A 19,645-nucleotide genomic window follows, 5' to 3' on the forward strand; every position below is an offset into this window, starting at 1 on the left:
AATCCTATCTCACCCAAACCACCGTATAGGAATAAGAAGCATCTTTTATTCCAATTTGTAGCTAGTGTTAACTGTATAGGAGTATTACAAAATCAACAGTGAAATGCAATTGTTAAAAAAATACAAATGTACTGTAGAATAATGTTCAGGTGGGTAGCTGTGTAGGCTGCAAAGGAACAAGTAATAGGTTTATTCCTTGCTAAAAAGAGAAGAAAGAAAACACAATGTTTTGGCTGTGAAGCTTTTTTCGGTTCACACCCGAAGAAGGCTTCACAGCCAAAACATTGTTTTCTTTCTTCTCTTTTCAGCATGGAATAAACCTATTACTTGTTCCAATGTAGAATAATGTTCATATTGTAGACCAGAACTGGACAGCTGAAGCATGGAAAATATTTGCCAGAGAACAGAACCAGATTTACAATCAGTTACCAATCCATTTACTCTGCTAATTAAACCTGTATTTCAGTTTTTTCATGACTAGATCGACCAAAATGGCTGCTTCAAGTTAAAGCTCATTCCTTAACTATCATGCCTTATATCTAGGGGTTAATATGAAAACTGAAAGGTGAAGCAACTGTTGGTGTACTGTTAAAAAAGTGTGATTTTCTTTCCTTATGCAGTTTATGATCAGTCTTGACAGTATTAACAATAAAATGTAAGTACAAATAGACATATGTGGGCATTGTATACCTCCTCTTATTTGCAAGGAGATGGACTATCATCACATGATTTTTTTAAATATATACCTTCACAATAGTCTCGCCAATGCTACTGCATGAGTGCAATGCACTTTGAGCAATTTGAGCTACCAGTTTGAAGCACAGTGCTTAAGCTGAAATCAAATTTCCTATATCGTAATTATCTAGATCTTATGGAAAGCATAAGATTTAGACAATCTATTGTGTCAAGATCTTGTGCTTTCCATATCTTATACTTAAGCTCTTATGCTAGAGTACATTGTCTACATTTATTATGGCATACATTTTTCTAATCCAAATAGTTCTGCACCAATGGTATGGATCAAATAGAAGTTGTTTGGTGAAAAGCAAATAAAGTGAAATATGAAAATCATCAGTGAGAAACTGTTAACGGATATCTTGATTTGTCCAGTAGTGCCATATATTTGCAGCATGAACTATCACACTCTGTACATTACAGGGAATGTTGTGCACAAAAAAGTAAAGATGATATTCAACAGATCTAAAAAAGTTTGTAAACAGTGACACACAAAACACAAAGAGCAAATAACTAAAATATGACCTACTGTTTTAAAAAAATCGATTTGAAAGGCCAAGGCTAATTCCTTCCTGACATCTTCCTGTGCTGTATTTAGCTTGCAAAAGGTTGCTAAATTTTCAGAAATGACAGAACTTTGTAGATTGATTGATTTTATTTAGGTTTATACATATTAGTAAAATATTTTGTGTTTACTTCAATTCCCAGTGGTATTTCTCCAAATAAATCCAGGTACACCAAGAATTTCAACTTTGTGAAATGCATTTTTAGTTATATATCGTATATAGACTGACACAGTGATCATATCTGCAAGCATTTGAACTGGCAGGTCTGGAGTGGTAACATGGTGCACTAGCTTAGTTCTCATTTCATTTGACACTTAATGCTATAGGGGAAAGCAAGGCTCATTAATCAATGTAAATTAGTTCTAATGAAAATAAGGAGAGTTTTATTATGCAGTAATTGTGTTAAGAAGTTGCTCAGTAATGTGGGTGCTGGCACACAGGACAAGGCATGACAAGGAATACATCCTGTCAAAGGCAATCTTTAACTCACTAAATAGTGCTCAGAAAGGCTAGGCCTTATGACAACTGAGCATTTATCATCCAGACACTAGGACTCATGGGCCCATCACATTGGTTACTCAGATGGAAAAACATCTCAGAGCTTTAAATTCAATTTCTCCCCAAACAAAACAATCAAATACCTACACAGAAACCACACATAGCCAGAAAAACAATCGAGGATTCTATCGCTGCTAACAAAAAAACATTTGGTTAAAACAATCCTCATACAGCACTGCTGCCATTTTATGGAAGAAGTTACAAGCAGATGTGCCCCATGACTGTTGTGTTATAACTGGACCAAACAACTGGGCTTCAGTTAATTATTATATAGAACTCTTATTATTATATATATTATCAGCAGAAATCAGTGTTATTTCTTTACTCAGAGACCATTAAGCTGCAAGTCTGTAAAGTACTAAACATATATATGACTACATTATTAAGGACAGAACACTAACCAAAAAGGCATGTCACCTACAACCTTTATATTATGTGGAATCTCTACATACTGTATATTGGTGCAACTCAAGTGCCCAAAAAACACTGCAGTCATCTTCAATTCAATTCATTTTTATATAGCACCTTTCACAACGAGGTTGCCCCAAGGCGCTTAAAGCAAGTGAAAGCATCTTGACTGCTCCAGGGCAATAGTCTATATGAGTGCAATGCCCTCGCCAGATCTGTTCTCTGCAGGGCAATTTCAGTTAAATCTCTGCCAGTTGAAGGGAAGAGATGGGAGGGAACACAAAAGCCTTAAGCCATGTATTTCACAACAGGCTCATCAAAAGATGAGTGGGCACAGTGCCAGTCCTCAACTAGGCAGCCTTGCAAATGTCAATCCTAACTTTCAAAGACCACCTTCTGTTAGAGAGGAAAGGGCAATTTTTTTGGTTTGTCTTCAGTAAAACTGCAGTTGATAAAGTGTTTTTGAGATACTTTGTATTACTGTGGAATTAATGCAAAGATGAGTCTGGGAAATCTTATGCCTGAATGCTCACGAAAGTGCACATACAGGTTAAAATATAAAGGATTCTGTAGAAATTAGTAAGGTTTTAATAAACGGTTTTACACTATTCAGCTTTATTCAAATCCCTCATATTCAATCTTCATCCTTGGCATTTGTTGAAAATGAGATTAAACTTATCAAAGATCAACACATTTTTCATATTTAAATATCAAAGTTAGGCATTTAAACACTGATTTATTGTACAGTAAACTACACAGAACAGTTTACGATGAACTGGGATAAAATATCATGTAATTTTAATTACAAGAGTGAAAAGATACAATTTTTAGTTGAGAAATAATGTGCCTTGCAAAACTATTCAGACCCTCTGTTGTGTCCGATTTGTGAAAGTACAAAAAAAGTGTTGCATACATTGTTATATTAATTTATTCAAAATCTGAACATTAAACTCAAGATTAACTGAAGGGAAAGATGCTTTGTAATAAATGTCTTCAAAATATGTTTGGTGGAAGCCCCTCTGGAACCAGTTAGAGCTTCATGTCTTTTGGGGAAAGTTTTTACCAACACTGCGCACTTGCTTGACGCAATTTCTGATTATTCTTCTCGGCAGTTTTGCCTAAGCTCTTTCAAGCAGCTTCCCTAACAAGTTTCCCTTTTGCCTGGCTTCTCAGTTTGGAGGGTTAGCATGATAAAGAGTCTGAGTGCCTTCCATTTCCTTAAGATCAAATTCACCATGCCCAAAGATCTATCAAGAGTCTTTGAAATGTATTCATGCCCTTCCCCTGTTTTTTTTGTTTTTATACAACGTTTATCACTTGGTTGTTTTGAAAGCTCTTGGTCTTATAGTTGAATCCTTGCAGTTGAAGTTCACCACCTGACTGAGGGACCTTACAGAAACAGGCATATTTTTTCTGAAATCATGTGAACCACTATTAATGCACACAGAGGTCACACAATTGTGTGGCTTGTTAAGGCAATTTTGTGTACATTAATTAATTTTAGTTCGCCACAGCAAAAGGTTTGAATACTTCTGCAATTAAGGCTTTTCCTCCTATTGTCTTATTCTTTGTACTTCAAAGCGGCATGACTGTAAACTCTAAAGCAACAAAATATGAAATCTGAGCAAACATCTTAATACTTTTGGAAGACACTGTACATACTATTAAGTGTGCCATTTCACTACTATGTAATTCAAAATGTTGTCTAACAGACTATATAAAACACATTTCTGATATATTTATTCTGAGATTTAAATACCATTCACCCCCCTATATATAATTTAATTATTAAAAGCTTAAACAAGTCATTAGGATTGAAGCACAATTATCTTCCCATGAGAATAAAATATAAAAGTTTCTTTGTAAAAAGTCATTAAGAAGACTAAAACTTGTAGGATTTTAGATTCAAAACAATTTTCTTGCAGCAATTAATGTGACAAATGTGAAATTAAACTTTCTTATGAACTGATGTAATCCATTATCAAACTCTGAGGCTGCATAATTCACCTTGTGCTAACAATTAGGTATTAAAGTCTATCAAATTAAAGTTCCTGCCAAAATATCATTATAGCTTAATATGGTTTTCAGATCTTGAGTGAGTTGCATATTTTAAGAAAACCCACAGTTTTTTATTGATTTACAAATAGGAGATGAAAGTTTCTCATTTCTTCCTACCAATAGGACACTATAGGTCCTCCATACCACATAATACAAAACAAAAAGCACAGTAAATGTACACAATTTGCATAATGCATTACACTCTGTTGTTGTTGCTCCTCATATTACATACTAGTAGAAATAAGTGCCCCTGCAGAAATTATTTCTTACTAAACATTTCACATTTCAGTAAGATGAAATGACATGAGGAAGAATTCAGTTTTTACAAATAACTAAGTGCATATTGGGCCATTTCTCAAACTGAATCCCAAATCCTAGTCACTGAATATTTCTTTCTCTTCATCCATTGCCTTCTTCACAAGTGTTCTAGCTTTGGAAACTGGTATCACTTTGAAACAGATGCACTTCAGCACTGACAACAGTTCCATCCTAGCAGCATTTACATACAGCAGTTGTCCTCCTCTGAGACCAGCTGCAAGACCACAGTGCTTTCATATCCACGCTCTGGTGTTAAAGGGAAAAAAAAAAGTGCAGGCTATGCTTATCCTTCAATGTATTGGCTGCCATGTGGTGACATAAACGAGATATTAGAAGAATCCCCAAGGACTGGAACATTCCCTTAAGACGTAATGACTGAAAAGTACAGTCCAGATGGTAATTTAAGGCTGCCATGCTAAAAAACCCAATCAGTGCAGTACTAATTTCCCTAAATTCTTTACAATTTAAATCTTTACAATGAATAATTCTGTATATGTAGGAAACAAAATATTCAGGTAGAGGAATGCCGCAAATTCTTAGTAAGCAAGTCTTCATAACACACAATACATCTCATACTTTTATGACAAGGAAATGTTTAAGGTTCATTAAGGGTAGCATTTGTGCTCATGCATTTCTAAAAAGGACCCATGCAGACCATGCAATCTGTTTTAATCCTGTAATCCATGGAAAATGCTAACATATGAAAGGGATTTGGAAAATAGGGTTTGTAATAAATCAGTTTGCATTAGCAGGATTTTAAAATGAATTATTCGTTACATGTTTTTAAGCACAACTGGTCAGTTATCATTGCAGGTCATCATGTGCAAGACACATTCTATCCTAGTTCTTCACTGCCTGTAACTTCTGAACTTCTGAATTAATCAAGTTGTAGGTTTATCATTCTGGAAACTCTAAGCACTATGGAGAAATTAGTATGGAGAAAAAAAACTATGGAGAAAACTGCACAACAACAGAAAAAATATTATACAGTCAAAGCATTTAAGCATAAAAGCTTGATTATTCTTGTATGTTATCCTGTGAAAGCATGTAATGTAAAAAAACTACTTAAATTGCAGAAACAAAATGATTTATATATAAAAATAAATGTATACACATAAATGTATGCATATTTATGAAATATGTGCATCAATTTAGCACAGTTGTTTCTTTACATTTCCTGCTCCAAAACAGTTCTGCTTGCCAAACCACACCATAAATTGAATGATTCTCAGAATGAACTAACACATTCTGATTCAAATACTGTATATTTTTCACTGGTAATAAAGGACAAGACTTTTAAAAAAAGTTTGAAATACATATTTCATTTTTTTCAGACCTACAATGAATATCACTGGGTCCTGGAAAGGCCTCCATTAGGTCTTATACACCACCATAAATCATCTATTTGTTTAAGATTGGGAAAACCTGGACACTATTAATGAATCAATCAAGTAGTGTGATCTCAAGGCTGAAATGTATTCTGATTTTAGCCCCAAATGATGTGTAAGTTACTTAGCACCTCATCTGATTAAATGATCACAGTTAAATGTCCCAGATCTCAAAGAGGAAACTAAAAATCAAGGAACGAGAGTACAGATGCAGCCACTCAGAAAGTGCGTCGTTTCTTCCTAACGCGTTACGTTATGAGATTCACGATCAAATAGGCGGCACTTGTGTTGAGTTCATGTTAGTGAAACGGTTGCTTCCCCGCTGCTGATCATTTTTACATCCACTTAAGATGGTATATTAATATGGAATTTTGTAACTAAAGGGAAATTGTGGTAGCTTAAAATAAAAATAAAGTATAATGTCTATGAACATCATAAATAATATTAATTTAGGAATACAAACATATAATGCATACTATATATGGCTGGTATTTGTAGCTAAAAATAAAAATGCACAAATTTTCTGCATTAAGTATTAAGTTTATATTACCCTGGATTGGATAAAGTAGTTAGAAAATGGATGGATGGATGGATGGGAGAGTACTTGTTAAAGCAGCACATGCTAAATTCCATGTGGTACACAGATTAGTTCAAATGTGCAGCTATACACTACAATGAAAAGTGCTTAGTTGCTCAGATTTGCAATTTCTGTTTCAGCATGCACACATCTAACTTGAATGTCACCACAGCTGCTGAGAAAAAAAAGGCTGCTGGTCACTAATCTAACAGCTGGACTCAAAAAGCAGAAAAATTTTACCCTGTATATAAAAACACAAATGTTTGGAACTTGGCTATAACCTCATACCACTATATTATATTCTATATCTGCCTGGTTTAATAGTGACATTTAGAACTCTAGAAATCTTAATCTGAAATCAGTTCTGGCACTTCTGTTATAAGTGCTATTAGCCATTCATCTGTGTCAAATATCCATGTCACATCAAAATCAAAACGCACTGCCCATGACTTCACAAATACAGTACTTGAGAACATGGTCATTTAAACATTGTATAAACTGTAACACGTTCCTTAATTAGTATAATTGTGAAAATACCATTCTGTAATACGTTTGAGTGGTCTTGTATAATAAATACCATGTGACTTAAAGTACCAGGTGGTAAATCTATTACTATCTCTCTTCCCTCAAAAATAGTGGGATAACTTTTAAAGAAGACAAATACACAGTTTAAAATCGAGGAAAAAATTACATTCATGTTTATGTCTAAAACACTCCAAAGATACTCAGCTCTTCCTCTTTCTCAAAGCTTGTTAAGTTCTACACCACAGTAAGTAAACATTGTTGATTTGGTACAGTACACCTGTAAATGTCTATACTCAATATAGCAAAATCATAATTCGTTTATCACAGTTAAACGGAGTCTGACATACTCACATTCCTCTCTGAAACATCAGGACTCCTTATCAGGATTTAATGATACCTACTTCTGATAAACACACCTAAAGCATGTTTCATAAATCATGATATGGTTTATTTATGCCTAAGTAACTTAAAGTGTATCCTCTGCTTTAAACCATTTATTATAAACATCTGATGTTCTCTGCAACTCTAGGCACAGATGATGCAGTCTACATAATTTACTGATGTCACATAACTGAGCATAATAAAGGGTAAGTCACTGAGTTAGCCAGTCTTAAGGAAATATTTTTTTACTTTTCTTTTCCTTTTTTTTATTGGATACTTGCATGTATTATACAATACAAGATAGATTAACTACAACAAAAGTCTATCTGCAACGTATCCTAAATTTAAAACAGATGACACAGTGTAATGGCAATCACATTTAAAATTTAACCATGTCTTCCCATAATATACAATCAGTTCATTCTGATGTTTCACAACCTGTCTCTTTTGGTTATATTGTCATTGCTTTTTTGTGAACAGATATAATTTACACTAATATAGCTTCTCTATGAATTCAGACTGCGGTTAAGCATTTTTATTGCAGCACTTTTAATTAAATAGAAACTTCACTATAGAACTTCATGTTTACAGTTCATATATTAGACACTGTGGAGCAAGTGATACATTGAAAGTGACATAACTTCCCAGCCAAAAGATATGAACCCTGCTAAGGCCCTTCAGCTAAACACATAGGCAGCTAAATTGGTATGCAGTTGTATCTGGAATTATGAGGATGAGAGTTTATTCTAGTTCTGTTGCTGTCTTTAGTATTAGTTGCAGAAAATGTTGTAACACATCTTGACCGTCTGATTTATATTAATAGTTTAAGTAATTAGCAGTAGAGGGATGTATGATATTTTATACAGTTGGGATGATATTGTATGAAATAAGATCTGTTTCTATGTTGCAAGGACAGAAGTTCATTTACAAATTATGAATAAAATAAAATGGGTTAGCACTCTTTGTTGCTAATGACATTACTGTTTTATGTTTAACTAAGTGAGGTCAAGGTCAAATACGACTATGTTCAAAGAGCCACTTAGCTGCTACCCTGAAAGTAATTTAAAAGATACTGACTCACCCTACCATATTCTAAAAAAGGAAAGATGACAAAAAGACACTTTCTGTAATTAACACATAGAACAAAAACTGACCCCACTGTGAACATTCAGTATATTCTCCTACTAATACTTTAGTGTAGGTAAGCTTAAAAGTGGGATCAGTATGACATCAATTACAATAATCTGATTCAATATCTTTTGTCTTAATCCAAGGTACAGAGCTATTGATTAAAAAGTTATTTTACCACATGCACTGCTGTAATTCTTCAGGGCACCGACTCAGAAGTACATTGCACAAGCCTAAAACTGCTAGGTGTACTGGTGATTTTATATAAGCTACAAGGCACACATTGTGTGACCTGTGGTGGACACTGGTGAAGTTGGCACCCTCTAGTGTGTGCTATGGTTTATGCTTAAATGTTTGTCTTGAACCCATTGGTTATACTTTAGATTAAGGGGGTTCTTAATTTAATTCTGAGCATAGCTGAACCACATTTTTAACTTTATGGCTAGGGAAACAACATAACATCTCTAATACCATGTTAGTAGATTTTTTTATATATAGTTATAACAGAAATATGAAGTATGATAAACTTCTTTGTATGTGTAAAAACAAAGTTAAATGCACCATGGTGAACACTTTTCATGACACTTCAGTTGTCTGAAGAGGCAAGCTAAAAACTACAAGGCACCCTAAACAATTCAGTATGGATAAAATCACAGGGATCACCAAGTAGACTTCAGGCTCCAGAGCTATACATTAATTTCTCATCTGACATTTGCAAATTGCCAGGAAATGTAAATATACAAACAACTTAAATTATTCCAGATATGTTCAGGAATACCACAAAGCAGAGTGAATAGTGGTATGGATATTCAAAAAAAGTTTTCGCTTTCAATGAAAGGAATAGAGCATCACTGACTTGGTATAAAACAATATCATTCCTGTTCATTGGCGGTGAACTGAACTGACTTTTTCTATCTGAGGGAGTTCACTTCTCAGTGAACATCTAATGTATTTTTATAAAGCTCTGATATAGGGGTACTCTCACCACAAAAAAAATAAAAACGAACTGACAGGGATTTTTCAAAGGAATTTAAAGCATTCGCCATTACGATGTCAGAGTTAAGACCCCATCCAGTAACAGTGTTGTTGGCTTAATAACCAAGTAGTTGGGACCTCAGTTTAACATCTGAAAGACAACACCTACCAGAGCACAGGCAGTCTGGTGTAGCATGACCAGTGCCACCTACTGGTCCAGCAACACCACTTACAGCAGCCACCTGGTTTTCAAGGTTTAGAGCTTGCTTTTATCAGTCAAAGCAGTTTTAAAGACTTCTATACCACCCTTTAAAAAAGGATAATTATATATATTCTACTCTATAACTGCTATTTGCACAGTATACTGAAATATCTGCACATACACATCATCAATTCAGCATCTTTTTCTGTTCTGTTCATTGCATCAGCACTGAATTTTACAAGAAAAGTGACCAGCAGTTCTTCAAATGAACTACTGCAGGAGTTAAAAAGTTGCCAACTGCAAAAGCTCTCAAAATTGCACATTATCACTTGTCTGGAAAGATAATTTAGCCAAGTCCCTAACCCACATGTCCGTGGAAACCCGACTCCAATCACATTTCTACATCAGTTAGAAGTCAGGGAGATTTAGTGTCCTTTGGAGCTCGAATCACTATCCCTTTACAAAACATCAAACACTCACAAAGTCCCTTTTTAGAGCTGTCTGTTGGCACAGCGACACTGTGATAATGAAAACACACGTTTCCTGAATGTTAATCGCACCGGGCTAATCAAATTGCAGCATAAACAAATCACATTTGCATACGAGAATAAAACCACCTAAAATAGGGGGCCTGTTTGGTGGAGCAGAATTTCCTCCGGATATGAGAACACAGGGCTCTTACGTTCAGGAATATCGTCTTATCGTGGTAAGAGAAGGAGTGAGGAAAGGGCACTCAAACAGAAACCAAACTTTTCAGCATCCTAATTCATGAAGAGGTCTCTTGATGTAACGTTTCATTTTCATTCGCTGAGGAAAAAAAAATCTTAATTTGCTAAAAGGATATATTTATACTGTCAATGAATCTGAAAATAAAACACTAGGGTCAACATTCCTTTTTATATTGTACTTTTCAGTACCTTAACATTTAGCTGTGTTGCTGACAGCCTTATAACTAAGAAAGAGTTGGAAAGAGATCCAATAATTCAAGTAACAATATCAAACTTTAGTTTCCTATAAAATTCCTATAAAACACATTCATGCACTTATACTTTAAGATATTGAATCAATCACATCATACTAGAAAAGTACATATAATAAGTAATAAGTGTTTTCTCTCACAAAAGACAACTAATCTATTTCTCCTTTCCAACTAGTCTTTAACAAAGCAAAGATTTTCAGTGAAATTACAAACAGATGAACAAGAACCATGTTTCATGGTTATACGCACCTTGGAGAAGAATAATAAAATTAATTTCAATGTTTAAAGATAAATGCTGTATTTAATTTTGATTTTAAAAACAAGTGGTTTTGGCAAACTCCATTGTACAATCTGTACAAAACCAAAAAAGCAGAAACGTTCAGGCTTTCAGTTCAGAACATTTTTATACTGAAAATGCAGCTGTAATGACTTGCAGACTTGCTTCCCCATGCAACTGTTCTGAATATGACTCTTTATATATAGTATTGTAGTTTTTCCCCCCAATTCCCACACATTTTAATTTTATAACTATAGTTACCATGCTTACAATCAGATAAAAAGATGAGTGGAAGAAATTCTTATTGTAGTTTTAAACAGGCCCTCTTGAATATTAAATTATATAATACATTTATATGATGTTGTGTTTAACAGATACCTGCACAATAACCTAATGCCTAAAAGGCTGATTAAGATCCTACTGGCCAAATCATATTGGACCCCACTCTGCACAGTATGTTAAGCACTTTAAAATGCGATGTTTTCAATGCATTTGGGAGTTTTACTTACAGTCAGAGTAATAAAAGTAGCAGAAATAATCTACAAAAATTATTTTAAGTGGATTGTACAGGGATGCAGTTTGCAGTACCATAAATTCTGACGGGATTTGAAAATGTCTTTCAGGATATTCATAACTGAAAACAAAAGTCTGAAAAATGGCAAACAAACCTAGTTGTGCACTCTTCACAAAGACAAACACCACGGAACAACAGTCACCCAAACTCATCAACCCCTGCTGGTTCTGATGCAGCAGGGGACTTGATACGCAAAAGAGAATCTCTCCATAGACAGAAAAAACAAATTGGAGGCATTTCTTCTTTGATTGCGTCGAAAATGCTGAAGTGATTTCCCTCAGATGCACATCTCACAGCGCAATGCTTTAAGGGAGTGCTTTATTTGCTGTTGCAAGTCATTTGTTTGCATTATTTTCTCTCAGCTTTTATACTTTAACCAAGGTAAAAAAAACACTTTGAATTAATAAAAAATTTATACAAAACTGGATGAAAAACAACAAATTTAGTTACCAAGAAAACAAAAGTCATACGTGATCTGTAACCATATGATCGCAATAGATTAAGGTTTTGCTGTACAACCAAATAAAGACATAATATCAAAGCAAAAAAACACATTATGAACACTGTTCTCTCCATTGTGTTTACTTTGTCTTGATCTAATACAAAAAGAACCTGTTAAGCGTTTAGGTCCTGAAAGTGCATACTTGAAGACGGAATGCAGGAAACAAAATGTATCATGAAAACATTTCAAGGTGTTCTGTGCATAGTGGCTTATAAAGTAAGTTGCTCAAATTAGATCTAGCTAAAATAAACCTAGCAGCTGAACCTATACAATCTTAAAATAGATTTGATCTGGACACTTAAGACTCTATTGTCAACATTTTCCATTAAAATGGTAAGAAGACTTATTCTAAAATTTCAAGTATTTGTTTACAGAACAATTGTTCATAAAATGTTTGTGCTTAAACTATGACAATATAAAGCAGAAAGCTGTAAAGCTGTAAGACTACACTGCATCCCTAAAAGGTCATGTATAATTGCTTTCTTGTATTTTGTGATGTAGGACATGTATGCATGATGCCTCTGAATACGATCACACATGTAACACAAATTACTGAAATGTTCTTCATGCGGTGTAAGTTCCCCATAAAGGGAAAAGGAATCAGGGACACTGGATGGTCCCACAGCCAGGCATCCTGAGTTTCAACTTGTGACAATGCTGAAGTGTACAATCAATAGGGAGGAAAAAAAATCCACAATTTTTACCAAAAGGACACATGTACAGTATATTTAAATTTGAAAAAAAAAACCTACAGTTTTCCTCAACATTTTAATAGTCAGAAGCTATCCCTCAGCAAACGTAGGTATTGGGAGTGAAATTTCAAGTTTATCTACAAATTCTTTATAGAACAATTTTGAAGGACTAATGAAAAAAATGTTACTAGACATGTTACTTGAAATAAATGAACAAGACAGACCATGTATCGTATATGTACATGGTAGACTGTGTACATTTTCCATAATAAGCACACTTACAAGTCTTGTTATATCATTATTTGATTTGAATCTTTGAACCTGCTATAGAGTGTCTTTACTTGTAGACACTGTACATGTTCTATAAATGGAATGGCTGGCTCACCAAAAATCCCACTAATGTAGGAATGCTGTACCAGAACACCCTGCACACAATTACATTTCATAATTACTGGATGGTTTATTGAGTTTAATAAAAGCATTAAGCATCTGACAAAGCAAAAGATGTTTTTTTAATTAAGTAAAACTTACAAATCTTTCTCCTTTTTTCCAAATATACAAATCAAGAATTGTTTGTGGAATTCACTGGTGCATAAAAACAAGCCTTAATTGGGGTATATCATCTTTTAGTCTTTTTTGTGGTGCTGACAAACTCTTAAAAGTTCAAATAGTGAAGATAAAGCCAAAACCATCAATTTAACAGTGTACTTTGTTGTTAAATAAAGGCAAATTCAAAGTCACAAGGATACAATGGATAAGTTCTTTTCAACTTGCAAGTACTTAGTTTAAAGCACTTACCAAGACAGAAATGGAAAGCATTATATGGATTGCCAATTTTCTTTTAATAAAGGATTTGTTTTTGTTCACTAACCCCCTTGACAAGATGTGGCAGCTATTGTCCTCGTTTCCACTAAGGACCCCTCACACCTAAGTTCCCATTTTTAAAAATAAAATTAAAAGCTATTGAAAAAAGAAATGGCTTCCACCTTGAACAATTCAGCTACTTAAAGCAATAATGAGTTCTGTTTTGTGTCCTTTTGAGTATTCTTTCCCCTGTAACTTAAATTCCCTTTAATTTAAGTTCAATTTCAAGTACTGAAATACCGACTTGAAATATTAGAAAAGACTGGCTGACAAATGGAAAGATGGAAATTAGTATTAAGTGTTTTTTTTCCAACCCCTAAGAATAGGTAGGAAACGCATTAAAAAATAAATGTTACAAAAGTCACTAAAAAAGAAAGAAAAAAGCCTAGTGTTCCACAGAATTTAAAAAAGGCAGCAGGGCATCTTATTAAGCAGGATCCTGCAGTATAATCCCACCCTCTGGGATCTCAGTACAACCCCAGGGAAATGTCACCATTCACCAACACACGGCACAAATACAGATGAGCAGATACAAAGGCAGCATCCCAGCCATCAACACACATCATTCACTAAGGTAGAAAAAGGTTAGAGCACATTTTTATGTGAGCATTAAAGAAACTGCCTCTGTTAAACATACAAATGCATAATGTTAGATAATAGCTTTTGGTAATACTGATGTATGCGAGTGTACACATACAGATGTGTCCATAGTGCATTAAGTGTTCTCTCACGATTATGGGCAGGCTCAATAAACTGTGACTAATAAATGAATTCGCTCAACATTCTAATGATCAAATTGGAAATATTTCCCAAAATACCTTGCTAGACAGGTGTTGTTTTCAAGTTATTTGTTTTAGATGTTTTCTGATTGGTTACATTCCAATACTTTAACAAAAAAATTTTCAAAATCTGAGAAAATATATGCTCATTTAATATTGAGCCAGAGGAATAAAAAAAATCAATAACACATCATGCATATTCAAACTTTAGTTTACAAATGTCTATAATGTTTTATCCCTGAAAAAATGCTTTAAGAACATAAAGACCTTAAAAAAAATAACTGCAGACTAGAAAATTACCAAAGGCATGACCCCTTTAACCGTTGTGTGTGTAGCACTGTCTTTTTTCAACACAATGTATTCTCACAATTAAAGAATGTAATTAAAAGTATTTGCTTAAAAAAAGTATTTGTAAGAATAAGGAAACATAAATTTCAAGGATAAGAGAAAAGTTTAAATTGCTGCATTGAGTACCATTTCAGAAGCTATTAAATAACTATTTCACAAACGTTTGCAACTTGCCACCCCTGACCATGTGAAGCTCATGTTTAAATGCATGTGTTATGATCTTCCACTGAACTGAAAAGGTCTCCTTGCCTCACAACAAGTATCGTACTTTAATCTTATGGAAATAAGTGAAAAGGTAGTTAAGAAAAGCAAGCAAACTCCTGCTTTTGCATTTTAATGTCACCTGATCTGTTGAAATGAGCACTACATTTTACTCCCTCGTAACAATTTTTCTTTCACAAGGTGCATTGCTGTGCATGAGTCTTTTCATCCCAGTCTCCCAAAAGACTGCCCAGTCGTCAAAGAGAAGCCAAGTCAGCACTCAAAAGTTAATGACGTCACACTGGCAGCTATCTGACCAATCCCTGCTCTTCTGCCCCTGGCAGCTGAAACATCAATTTGTGTTTATCCCAAATAGGGAGGGGAGTGAGAGAAAAAAAATATATATCAGTGAGACAGTATACATCACTTAAATCACTGCAACCCTCTCCCATACAGTGGCCTATCTGCTGCCACCTTGCATCTTCCTCAACAGGGGACCAAAATAGTTCTAAATGCTCCAAGGGTTTGGACTTGACAGACTGCTCTGAGCCTGCCTCCTCCCCTCAGAACAGAAAAAAAGGAAAAAAAATCTTTAGAGCAAATCAACGCAACCTAGCTGGAAGCGTTCTGCATTAACCCCTAGAGGGGATAGAGAGAAGGGGGGGGTTGGATGTGTTAATACACAAGAACACTGCATCAAACCAATGTACTGCTCAGAACGGTATGCGTCAGCAGTACATTCACGTTTCAACTGAAGGACAAAAGGAGGAGAGAGAGCAGCCTGTCTTGGCTGCCTGCAACACCAACACATAAAGAAAAAGGAGACAGAAGGATAAACAAGGGGGGTTAAAAAATGTGGCTGTGGACTGGCTTTTCCCACGTCTCTCCTGTTTTTGCTTCTATTACAACTCTGGCTACCGCTGCAGTCCGCCGGCTAGAAAGACGTTAACTGCAACAAAAGGCTAACGCTACAACTCACTACCTCAAAACAAAAGGGGATACACCAGGAGCTACAGGAGGTAAACCTGAGCAGCTCTCCACCGGTTGTCTTGCACGGATCCTTTTCAAACCAAGGGCACACCACTGAAGAACGTGTTTTTCTGTTACAAGGGAGTGAGAGAGCACTCTCGCGCAAACCTCCTCAACATTGCTGCGCTCCCCCCATCCCCCTGACCCCCCCCCCCCCCCCCCTTTGGAGAAATTGACGGATTATTGCTAACTGTGCAGGAGGCAGGCTGCAGCTGCTGCATCTACTGGCTAGAGAGCTAAGCTAGTTAAAAAGAAAAAAATCTAATGACGGCAATGTGCAGCTTTTAGCCTTTACAATCCACCTAAACACGGCAAATCAAGTGGAAAAAGGCAGAGGGAAGCTAACAGCAAATTGAAGAGAGCTTTTCCAAAGAGGAGGAAAAACTAAGGACTAGTGAATTTTGTTTTCCTTCTTTCTTGGCTAAATGTCTAGTTCAGCAATGGAGCATCGCAGAAAGCACTCTACAGTACCCAGCGCTGGCTTCCAAGGACAATCACTGGGAGAGATGAAGGCATTACTCTTTGGAGCAGACTGGATGCATGCACCTGTTTAGTTTATTGGGCCTTACCTCTAAAAAAAAAAACATCTTTTAATGCTGCTGTTTCTGGATTTACTAGGAGCCATTTTGCCAGATTCTTTTACTACACATTTTTACTTGTCTTTCAAAAAAGGCAACAGTTCATGTGGGGAATATGAATTAAGCATTAGACGTACTTTATGACCGCAAAGGACTTCTCAAAACTCAAGAGGTAGGTGCTCAGTGTTCCCACCCCACTTTCCATCAATTCAATCCTTTCTCTGCCTTTTCTCTCTCATACTCTGTCTGAGAACAGCACCATCCTGCACTGTAGATGGAAAAAAGAACCAGAGTCTTGCTTAAACCGGGGTAGGGCCAGTTCTCCATTCCGTGCCAAATCCCAGACGATGTTGAATTATGAACGTGCCACATCATGAGTCTCTTGTGGCAGGTAACTGTGCACCGTACCTGGAATGCCGCCCTGCTTTTTGTAGTCTACCTCATGGTACGAACGTGGAGTCTGTGTGCAGCTTCTGCAGGACCCCAGAGTTGCCCTGTAGTCTGCTCTTGCAGTAACCAGTTCAGTAAAGTGGTCTGCACACGTCGCGGCCTCACAAGGGTCCCTGAAGGGATCCCCTCAAACACCCGGTACCTCAATCTGATGGAGAACAGCATTGAAATGATCCAGGCAGATACTTTCCGACATCTCCACCACCTGGAAGTGCTGCAGCTGGGGAGGAACTCAATCCGCCAGATAGAGGTCGGTGCTTTTAATGGTTTGACCAGTTTAAATACCTTGGAGCTGTTTGATAACAGGTTGACTGTAATTCCAAGCGGAGCGTTTGAGTACCTGTCAAAACTGCGGGAGTTATGGCTCAGGAATAACCCCATTGAAAGCATACCTTCTTACGCTTTCAATAGGGTGCCCTCTTTGATGCGCCTGGATTTGGGGGAGCTAAAAAAACTGGAGTATATTTCGGATGGTGCTTTTGAAGGATTATACAACTTGAAATACCTTAATCTTGGAATGTGTAACATAAGAGACATGCCAATCCTCACCCCATTGGTTGGGCTGGAGGAACTAGAAATTTCTGAGAACCATTTTCCAGAAATCAAACCTGGATCCTTCCAGGGACTGAAATCCCTGAAAAAACTATGGATTATGAACTCACAGATTAACCTGATCGAACGGAATGCTTTTGATGACCTCACAGCATTGGTTGAATTGAACCTAGCCCATAATAACCTGACCTCTTTGCCCCATGACCTTTTTGCACCTTTGAGGTACCTAGTGGAGTTACATCTGCATCACAACCCCTGGAATTGTGACTGTGACATAGTGTGGCTCTCATGGTGGCTGCGTGAATACATCCCCACCAACTCAACATGCTGCGGCCGCTGCCATTCTCCCCCCCACATGAGGGGGAAATATTTAGTGGAAGTTGACCAAAGCACTTTTCAGTGCTCAGCTCCTTTTATAGTGGACGCACCTAGGGATGTAAACATTTCAGCGGAACGCGTAGCTGAGCTCAAGTGCCGCACAGCCTCCATGTCATCTGTTAGGTGGTTACTTCCCAATGGAACAATACTAAGTCATGGGTCAAACCACCCGCGAATATCCGTTCTCAACGATGGAACTCTCAACTTCTCTCACGTGCTGCCAACAGACACTGGGATTTATACATGCATGGTCACCAATGTGGCGGGAAATTCCAACGCTTCGGCCTATCTCAACGTGAGCAATGCTGAGCTTAACACGTCCAACCTGAGTTATTTCACGACCGTCACCGTGGAGATTGTAGAGCCAACATCCGAGGAAATCACGAAGCCCAAGACGGTGACGGCATCTCCTTCAGTGTTCCAACCTGTATTTATATCGACTCCAACCGTTCTGCTGCAGAACACCAAGACACCAAAGCAGGTGTCAGTACCAACTTCAAACGGCACAGAAAAACCACTTACTAGCTTGGATGAGGTCATGAAGACCACCAAAATCATCATTGGCTGCTTTGTGGCGGTCACCCTACTAGCAGCAGTAATGTTGATAGTATTTTATAAACTGCGCAAGCGCCACCAGCAGAGGAGCACAGTCGCAGCTACTAGGACTATAGAGATTATACCAATTGATGAGGATGTACCTACAGCGTCAATGGGAACAAGTATACCAGAAGAAGGCGTTGCTATGCCCACAATCCGTGACCACATGAACTATAACTACAAACCAGCACATGGGGCCACCTGGACAGAGAACAGCATTGGCAACTCTCTTCATCATACCATGGCCATCACCGCTATCCCTGAGCCCTATATAATACAATCTCACACAAAGGAGAAGGTACAGGAGACACAGATTTAACATTCCCCTATCCTTTCCTCATTATAAAATGCAATAGAATGCACAAAAAAGACAGTAACTTTTTTGTACAGAGTGCAAAATTAAGACTGTTTTTCTTGTATATGCTTATATATAAAAATAAATCTACTATGGGCTGGTAAGAGAAGCAGATTATATTAAATAAATTAAAACTATTTTCTAACTTGTAACTTCTATTTAAAAAAAAGAAAGGTGTTAAGATGCTATTGTGACTTTGAGAAATGAGGGTAAACCTGTTTAAAAGGGCATTCTGTAAATTTTTAGACGACGATACATAGGATGCAGTAAATACCCATTTATACTGAGAAGTCTTTCTAAAAAGCCCAAAATCAATCTTTACAGGTTTATCTTGTAAAAGCACCAAGAATTTGTACTGTGCCAAATGTTATAAATGCAATAAAGGATTTTTGGAAGAAAAAAAAACATAGATATAACCCTATCTTTTCACAGTGTTATACGTAAAAAAGCCTAGAAACTGGCGTGCTGTAGCTATCAGCCAAATGGTTTCAGACTGCACCATATTTCTGCAGCTATTATTTAACTCACTGCTTGCCAGTTGTTGAAATGGATTTAGTTCCATGAATCTGGGGAAAGGCTAAGACTCTGCATTCAGGGTGAAAGCAACTGTTTCAGTATTTCCACTGGGCTGAACAGAAAATGCTTAGATGAACGCCAAAATTAAATCCAGA

The 19,645-nt window shown here is 36.5% G+C and overlaps 2 protein-coding genes across 2 annotated transcripts in view; one reads left to right on the forward strand and one right to left on the reverse strand.

Annotated features, from left to right (window-relative positions):
• The window catches only part of snd1 (staphylococcal nuclease and tudor domain containing 1), a 304,678-nt gene that overhangs the window by 136,220 nt on the left and 148,813 nt on the right, over positions 1–19,645 (reverse strand). The gene's annotated exons all lie outside the window — the stretch shown is intronic.
• On the forward strand, positions 15,465–19,390 carry LOC148655212 (leucine-rich repeat-containing protein 4-like). Its single transcript, XM_088645521.1, has one exon. It carries the CDS (start codon positions 17,016–17,018, stop codon positions 18,936–18,938), a length of 1,923 nt encoding a protein of 640 aa, XP_088501647.1. The 5' UTR covers positions 15,465–17,015; the 3' UTR covers positions 18,939–19,390.

This window comes from Lepisosteus platostomus, chromosome 9, assembly GCF_059453375.1.
Source record: "Lepisosteus platostomus isolate fLepPlt1 chromosome 9, fLepPlt1.hap1, whole genome shotgun sequence".
Lineage (NCBI taxonomy): Eukaryota > Metazoa > Chordata > Actinopteri > Semionotiformes > Lepisosteidae > Lepisosteus > Lepisosteus platostomus.